The 9,217-nt window shown below is 26.1% G+C and overlaps 1 protein-coding gene across 1 annotated transcript; it reads right to left on the bottom strand.

Moving 5' to 3' along the window:
- Positions 1–1,317: 1,317 nt before the first annotated feature.
- On the bottom strand, positions 1,318–6,856 carry LOC111029437 (putative methyltransferase NSUN7). Its single transcript, XM_022308440.1, has 7 exons — positions 6,698–6,856; positions 5,826–6,317; positions 4,658–4,953; positions 3,484–3,542; positions 3,124–3,419; positions 1,480–1,638; positions 1,318–1,327 (listed from the first exon to the last, which is right to left on the bottom strand). Exons 2-7 carry the CDS (start codon positions 5,975–5,977, stop codon positions 1,318–1,320), a joined length of 972 nt encoding a protein of 323 aa, XP_022164132.1. The 5' UTR covers positions 5,978–6,317; positions 6,698–6,856.
- Between the last annotated feature and the right edge of the window lie 2,361 nt (positions 6,857–9,217).

The following is a 9,217-nucleotide window of genomic DNA, read 5'->3' as shown; positions in this document are numbered from 1 at the left end:
CCTAGTAGGATTGTGGAAGAGGCAACAGTTCTTATTTATAAAATGATTTTCATCCCACTATCTTTTTTAATTACATGTTCTGAAGTAGAATATTTACCATGAATATGTTGAAAGAACTTGAAATCAATACCTAGTCTATTGTTTATATATTATAATTTATAAACATTTTAAACGTATAGATAAGATAGTAGATCGGTAAATAATAAATAAAATTGTGCGTATATAGCGTGAATTTGTCTAATTTTTTCTCACTACTCGGCTTATCTAAATTGTCAAACATAACTAATTAATAGTTCAATACGTCATGTTATTTATTATTTTTAAACATCAACATCTTTGGAATACGAATAGCCGATAGGTACCTGAATATCACATTAAAAATTATGGAGCGACGTTTAAAAAAACTATAATCAATATTTAAATAATATACATAATTTTTTCCCAAATTGAATACCTACTACAAATTACAATATTATGGTCTATGAATACTAAAAACTTAATGATATTAATAAATAAATCAAAATGACTGTTGATTGAAAAATAAATGTCTTCGAATAAATTAAAATAATAAAGTCATGTTATTGCAGTACCTATACCCACATTATATTATAGGTAAATATAACTATCAATAACTATCGAACTATAACAATTTTAAGCTGAAAGCTAATAAAAAAAAAAACATTTTAAAATAATAAAAAATAACCATCAATATTTTAAAACATTTTATTTAAAGATAGTTCTTCCTTGAGAGTATAAAATGTAAAAGGTATAACTTTAGTACCTATCTACTGTATTAGCACGTTAGTGTGTAATTATATAAGCATATTACATTAATTATTAACCTTTAATCATTTTAAAAATACCATGTACCTAATTAAATTCAAAATGATTCAACAAATTAATTGTGAATTTAAATACAGTTATAACATAACACTTTACACCTGACAAACACATTTATTTTTTGAGTAATATCTTAATTTTAATTTTATTAGCATAATACATTGTATTTTCTAAATATGTCTATAGACTATACTCAACTAACGACTTTTAACTATACAAACTATAAACAAAATAATAAATACATACATTATGCGTAAATAATTGTATTATATTTGTATTGAACTATTTCTAGATCTAGATGGTACCTACATCAAATTTATATTATATCAGTCAAAATACAACTAAATAGTATACCCAACAAATAACAATTTAGAACTACTGAATCTAAAGAACCTATATTAATCATTTGTTCATAAACATGAAAGTGCAGGAATAGATATACAAAATATATAAAGTTGTTTATTATTATTAATAGTATTATGTTATTCTATAAGTAAGGCAAATAAAACAAAATAATTTTAAGATATCTACACCTAACGATATTTTACGCCGCGTTTCTTGGAATAAATTATTATTAATTTGTATTTTTCAGTTTTGTGTAATATAAATACCTGTAAAATCAATAAATGTTTCTGGAACAATGGTATTTTTTTTAAAAACTCCGATTTTTCTTTCGGGTAAATGTGTATAAAATAAGGCAATAAATGATCCATTTTAAATGTTTCGGGAATTAAATCTTCCGAATTCTTCATTTGAGTTAGTCCTGATTTGCTTAATACAGTTAATACGTCCTCTGTGCTTTAAATAAAAATAAATAAGCGTTAACGAAAAAATATGTGATTTTAAAATTTAACATAACATGTTTTTATATTCTGAGTGGAGCGATGAATGTATTGATTTTACAATGATGTGGGTTTTTTTATTTATTGTGTCTTTTATAGTTTTATCACGGTTTGGGGCAACAAAAGTGCTTCGATTTTCTTCAAAAGCAACTTTTCTGTTTGGAAAGTGAATCTAGTTTATGCATTCGGGAGGTCAAAATCTAAAATACCGAATAGTTTTCAAAAGCGACAGGGAAAACAAACAGAAAATTAAGGAAAAACAGGTATTTTTATGCAACATAAGTTTTTGAAAAAATCAAATTTGCAGGTTTTTAGTGTAACTCCAAAACAAATGACTGTAGATACATGAAATTTTCACTGAATTTTAGTGTTAGCATTTTCTATACACCATAAAATATTTTGAATCCTGTTGAATTATTTATAGGTATATACAATTTTCGATTATTATTTGTTTTTTTTAAACTAATGTCAATAAAAAATTTTTTGCTCTGCTAAAAATATTGTAAATGTAATACAAGATTCCTCGTAAGTTGTTAGTGGAAATTAAATAAAAAAGTTGAGAGTAAATCCACAATAGTTTTTTTATGAGCTTTTAAATTAAGAATTTTGACAAAATTCGTAAAAATCACGAATATCAGCAAATTATTTTGAGTTAGGGATTCAAAAATTTCTTTTTATATCTAGGATTTAAAAATTTAACACAAGATTCATTATAAGTTTGTCTATCTTTATCAAAAATTTTTACAACATTGGATATTCACTCGATTTCTCATATAGCGATTTTTTTATTTTGTAGTAATTCAAAAACGAATTACTGTAGACACTAGACACTTGAAATGTTTACCATATATTTATTTCATCAATGCATATATAATTGATAATATTTTCAAAATCTTTTTACATATTTAAGTTCAAATGTTGACAATATTTAACAAATTAAAAATTGAAAATGATTTTATAGTTAAAATTGCATAAAATTTTTGTTTTTTATAGCTAAGGATTGAAAATTTAAAACAAAGTTCCACTTGAAAATTTTTTCCGTAACTAAAAAATTTAAAAAAATTATTAATACAGTTATATTTTACAGACATTTTAAGTTCAAGTTTACACAAGATTACATATAAACACAAACAATAACTTTGTCATTTTGTTGTAATTCGGTTCCAAAACAGCCCAATTTTACATCAGTTTTGCATCAGTTATAATTTAAGAATAACATTAATTCAACTTACTGGCTACCATATTAGTAATAAGTAATAGCAATATTAAATATCCTAGACTGACATACCGTCTCCGCTCAGAATCATTTTTCGTATACAATGATATCATATCATTGCATTTAAATTTAATACCAGCCATTTCTGCGACCTTCTAGACTCCTTATATTATGTACAGCAGAGCGACATTCACTTACCCGCTTTTTTTAAATTATTGTAGTCACCTGGTCAAGAATGTGTTTATCCAACAACTAATAACAGTTTCCGAAGATTTTTTGAATCGTTCATTACGTAAGTGTCTTGGCAACATATCAGACAGTGATAAAGCACAATGTTTTATTCGAAATTTCGAAAAAGATGCGGCTAATTGAATTTTTATCTCTTTTAGAATGTCAGCTATTTCAATCAATTGCAATGTATTGAAACTCGATACCTCCTTTTCATCTAATTTTCTTGGTTTAAATTTATTCCGGTAATAATCAAAAGACATCAGCCATACAAGAAGTGTCATCTTGGAGTACTTATGAAAATTAAAATATATTAATAAGTGTGTTGAAGTTATAAATAAATACAAACAATCTTACATTTGGGTAGATGTTTTCAAAGTCGATATTATTTAAAATGTCGTTGATAATCGTTCTATCTAAAAATAAGAATAAAAATTGTATACCATACTTAAGGATTAAAGAGATTTTAAAATTCTTACAATTTTAAAAAACTAAAATCTACGTTTAAAGAGCAAGGGGTTATTTCTTTATTTTGTTGTGCAGACAAAAATATAGATTATCACGTTTTTAAATTCTAAATAAAAAAACTCTTTTTTTGAATATTAGAACATATTTAGATATTTAGATATATATTTTTAAATTTTCAAATATTACTTTAACTTTCAAATTTAAATTTATTCTACTGTGTGAGTTTAATGTAATTAATATTTGGTCATTTATATTGTATAGGTATACACATAAAGCTAATTATATTATAAATAAGACTAACCTGATATATTTTCACTAATTTTACAACCACAAAACTTCTAGAATTGCTACATTATACAGTATTAAATGAATAAATTTTGTATTGGTTAATTATTTGATTAAATGAAGGGATATCACATCATTCATTAGTCATCCTTCACTATATCTTAAATCGCAATAGGTAAAAATTATTATCTTATTTTTAAAACCGTATAACTATTAGCAATGATATGCTTAAAACTTCAATTACCTATGTCAAAATATACTGGAAAATAATATTATAGGTGTACACAAAACTACAAAAGAACTACTGTAAAATAAATGTTGACAGGTCTTCATTTTTTCCAAAAATTGATAAATAAAACACACTAATGCATTAAATTTACATCCCTGATTATAATGACTAAGTAGTTAGTTGTACGTTCATAAATGTATTTATTATTTAATTTTAATAAATAAAAACGTTGATATTATAATGTAAATGCACATATCGTTGCAATTTCATCATACGACAACCAAATTTTTTTAATTATTTTATTGTGAAAGTGGCATTCATCCTCCCCACTCAAGCTTTTGTAGACCAATGAAGTCCCTGCAGGTAAGAAATTAAGTAATAACAAGCCTGCTGCCTAGTAATGTTTAATTATAATTTTAAAATTTTTTGTTCGTGTATTTAAAAATATATATAATTTATTAATTGCATATGATAAAAATATCAAATAATCACATCGGTATTTAATAGAAATCATAGACCAAAAATGTAGGTATATACTTGTAACCTTACATCTAAATACTTCAAATATTATGTCATACACCCTCCTCATCTGGTTGTCAGAAGCAAATTTTATACCACGTTTCTTAGGATTTTTTGCACTAAGAACTTTAGCCGCAAGTACCACCTCGCGATTTGTCCAGAGCTCAGTATTTCGGTCGAACTCCTCGACGACTATTTCTTTTTCGAATTCCAATATATAATCCTCATCTAATAACTCGTCGGTTTCTTTTGGCGATTTATGAAATGCAGTTTCAAATAAATACCCAACTTTTAAGGACGAAGCCATTGAAACTGGATCATCTGTCCTAATAATTATATGTAAGTATTACACATAGTGTTAATAGCAAATTATAGACATTGATAAAATATATTCAAATATGAAATTATTATAATTTCCTAATTTGACAATTTTTTTGCCCAACAAATACTACACGAAAGTGAATGTACCTGCACCATCAAGTATTCTACAGTATTTGAATTATTTAAAAGATGTATTTAAAAAAAAGCTTGTCAAACATATCAACTATAAAAAACCACCAACGACAGATCACTGACTTATTTGTTACCAAGAATGACATATACGAAGAAATTCTAAGAGCATAATCTGTATATACAAATATAATAAACAGCTATTCAAAAACATCCATACAAGTAAATTATAATTAAAAATACTTATTTATCTGTCTCATAAATAGTTATTAAATTCTAAATAATTAATTACTTCTAAGTTTATTTTCTGTGTATTATTATAATTACTCTTCACAAGATATTCAGTTAACATTAAAAACAATTATCTCTTATTTATGTTTTTCTTCCAATAAATGTATCTATATTTTTAATTTTGACGATTATATATTAAATACTACCTAATCTATCATTTGGATAAGGTTCCGTTTAACAGCTATAAAGAAATATATTATAATTTATAAGTATAGGTACAGATGATTAAATATTCAATCAAAACAGATTATGGATTTTTACACAATTATATTTAAATTTAAATACTCACTCAAATATATAAAATAAATATAGGTTCTATTTCGATCATGAACAATAACTATTTGTCTACGTATATATTACGTATATAAAATTTAAAATAACACCAATAATACATCATATTATGGCACATCAACATTAAAACGGCTACTTAACTATGTTCAGAATAAATTTAACTTACATATTTTCTTGTTTGCTCATGTCTCTTTGCTTTTCTACCAATTTTTTATAAGTACTCAACTGCCAATCTGGATCACTCGGTAACGTTATTTTCAAATAATCCAAATTCGTGTACACTCTATCAAGTTTCAGTATTCTGTTCACATCAGCCATATTTGATATTGTAATTGAAGCACTTTACATTTATAATTATTTAAAGATTTTAAAAGAAAAAAACTTTTGAAAATTGCAAACAAAAAATTATACTTACAACACTTTTATACTCAACAAATTCCCTAACGATAAAATAACCACATTTTTAAAATATACGTTTTATATGTATACGAATCCGACATTTAAATCGTCCGAAATAAAAGGCAACACATATAAACTGGGTCAACTGTTGATATTATTCCGACACTGGCAATTTGGAATTGACTGAGAATCACAGAATGTTCGCATGTCTAACTTCATTTTTGATACGCACGTATGGTAATAGATTGCCTAAAACACACTCGTGTTCCATTTATGGAATAATTTGATTTGTTATATGGTACGAGAAATAGGTTCGTGTTGAATTTAAAGTTAAAGTACTACAACGTAGGTAATAGATTATCGTAATGATATTGCGTTTGAGAAGGATGTAAGCAAAGGTTAGGTACATAAAATAAAAATCATATTACATACTGCACGATTATAACTGACAATGAAAATTCCGAAATAAAGAGTTAATAAAAATTGATATATTGTCTTAGCCTACTCGGTGTAAATAATCATTTTAAATTTTAATTTTAACAATATATTTTGTGCTTCAGTTTTTTAATGTATCTACTTTATACCTACTTTATACTTTGAACTTAAATGTCTATACAAAATAAACGTATAGGTACTCACATTCTGTCGATTGGATATTTGATACAAACCGTTATACTTGATTTCTTAGAAGATTTACTTTTACTTATCCATTCGTCGAGGTTTTCAAAGTAGCTAAATTCTTTTAATGTTTTTTAAATAAAAACCTTATTCCTTTTTGGTTTTCATATAATATATATATATTTATGAATAACATAAAAAATTATGTTTAGGTTAATAGGTATAGTACGTATAGGTAGTTATATACCCACCTACTTTAAACATTTATTTATAATTTTATAATCCAACTGGTTTGATTATTTCCATCAGAATGACAATGTATTTAAAAATTATTAATTAAGTGTAATAAATAGAAGTTGGATCATATTATTGTATTTTTATAAAAATAAAATAGTAATTTACGTTTTATCAAATGCGAGACTTTCTAGTAATATATTGAGTATCGACGTAGGTGTCGTATAAGTGCTACATAGTTATTCATCTTATATATAAGGCCAAATACATGTGAATAACATACTATATGATGCCAACAATAATACCTCAGATTAATATTACAACTGTACAATTTTTTTATGTTAATCTATTGTGATAACATTGATATATATTGTTTACAGAGACAGATTATAATATACAGTCAGCGCTAAAATATACTAAATCAGAGTTATTTAGAGATATTTAATAGGTAGGTAGTGGTAGATGGTAAAACGAAGGTAATTTTTGTTTTTCGAATACTGGAACTTATAATAAGATACGAAGGCTTATAAGTTGTTGAGTGGAGCGTCACTGTTTTCGGTCAAAATTTAGGTACTCTTCCCTTTTCAACCTGTGTCACTTTTCGGTCAAAACTTACAGTTCCCTTTCGGCCAGTAATTTTTTTACTATTATAATTCCCAACCACTGGGTAAAAAAATAATAAAATAAAACAATTGGCAATTTTACCATTTTCATAGTCTTTCGTCTTCAATGTAAAATAATATATTTTTTTTTTTCAAAATAATTTGAATGCAGCTTGTGTGAATAGCTATGGATATCAATAAATATATTATGATTTATGACTTATTTATTATTTTTTATATCTTAGATATAAAAAGAAAAATTTATACATTTTTAACTCAAAATAATTTGCTAATTTCCGTGATTTTTACAAATTTTGACAACATTTTAAATTCAAGCACTCATAAAAATCTATTGTGGATTTACGCTCAAATTTATGTTTAATTTCTACTAACAACAACTTATGAGGAACCTTGTATTACATTTAGGCACAGGTTTTTTACAGAGTGGACATTTTTTATCGACATAAGTTTAAAAAAACAAATAATAATTGAAAATTACATAAGCCTATAAATAGTTCAACATTAGTCAACAATAATTTTATGGTGTATATGAAATGCTAACACAAACATTCAGTGAAAATATCATGTACCTATCTACGGTCACTTTTTATGTGTGGAATGTGGATGGCGTATCACGCATGTATTAATTTAAAAAATTGGAAGTTGGATATACCATTTGTCATACACATATCAGGTACCAATTATACAGGTACTTTACCTTCATGGGTCAGTATAGGCACAAGTTATATTGTACATTTTCATAATATATATTTTAACTTTTTTGCATTGAATGTTTGTAAATTTTATGGCAGGCCATGAGACACAGGAAAAAATTAGGGTAGCAAAGTACACCCTACGGCTGCATACTACTTGCGTCAATGCGTCCCCAAAGAGGTATATTTTTTAGGTAGTAAATTCAACAGGTAACTTGCGTCCCGTTTTGTGGACGCAACTCGACTATATTATTCTTCCTACCTGCTATAATAGTCGGAACCGAGTTGCGTCCAAGATAAATAACATAATAATATTTTCAACATTTGCACACTTTATAAAAGAGATAATACTAAACCGTGTTAGTATAAGTGTGATAAAATTGAATACACACCGTGGCGATGTCCGGTTGTTACCAAACAATTTCCGAGCCATATTTATAACACTGAATGCTTTGAAAAACCAACACCTGATATCTGATTTGATAAATATATTATAAATAACGATTGATCAGTATAACAGAGTATTTTGCACGGTGTTATACTTTTCTCAGTATATGTTATACAGTGTTCGTTAAGTGTTCGATTAAAAATGGAAAAAATGTTTAGCTCCAAATTGTGGGCGACAAAAGAATTTTTTATAATTCATAACTATAATTTCAGTTACCATAAATTACTGAAAAATGAAGTACAACGGTGGAAGTGCACAAATAAAAATTGCAAAAGTTTTTTAAAGCTCGATGATCTAAAAAATATGATTTCTGAACCAACATCTCATAATCATGATTCAAATGAACCAGCACACCTTAAACGACAACAATTAAGCGACGGACTTAAGCGAAAAACTATTACAATTTACAGATATGTCAATAAAACCATCAAAACTTATTTGTACTGAGCTTAGTGGCGGATGCATTACTTCTACTGCCTCAGATATTAACTTAGTACTTAAAAATATCTACAATGCTCGGAGAACTATTTTGCCAAAAATTCCG

The sequence above is a fragment of the Myzus persicae genome, unplaced genomic scaffold, assembly GCF_001856785.1.
Source record: "Myzus persicae strain clone G006 unplaced genomic scaffold, MPER_G0061.0, whole genome shotgun sequence".
Taxonomy (NCBI): Eukaryota; Metazoa; Arthropoda; class Insecta; order Hemiptera; family Aphididae; genus Myzus; species Myzus persicae.
This window is presented reverse-complemented; position numbering and strand designations above follow the sequence as displayed.

Excerpts from the sequence above, each read along its gene's own strand:
- LOC111029437 (XM_022308440.1), bottom strand. The coding sequence starts at position 5,977 with ATGGCTGATGTGAACAGAATACTGAAACTTGATAGAGTGTACACGAAT. Across the intron at positions 3,420-3,483 it reads TTGAAAACATCTACCCAAAT|TACTCCAAGATGACACTTCT; the intron begins GTAAGATTGTTT and ends AATTTTCATAAG. Across the intron at positions 1,639-3,123 it reads ATAAACACATTCTTGACCAG|CACAGAGGACGTATTAACTG; the intron begins GTGACTACAATA and ends TTTTATTTAAAG.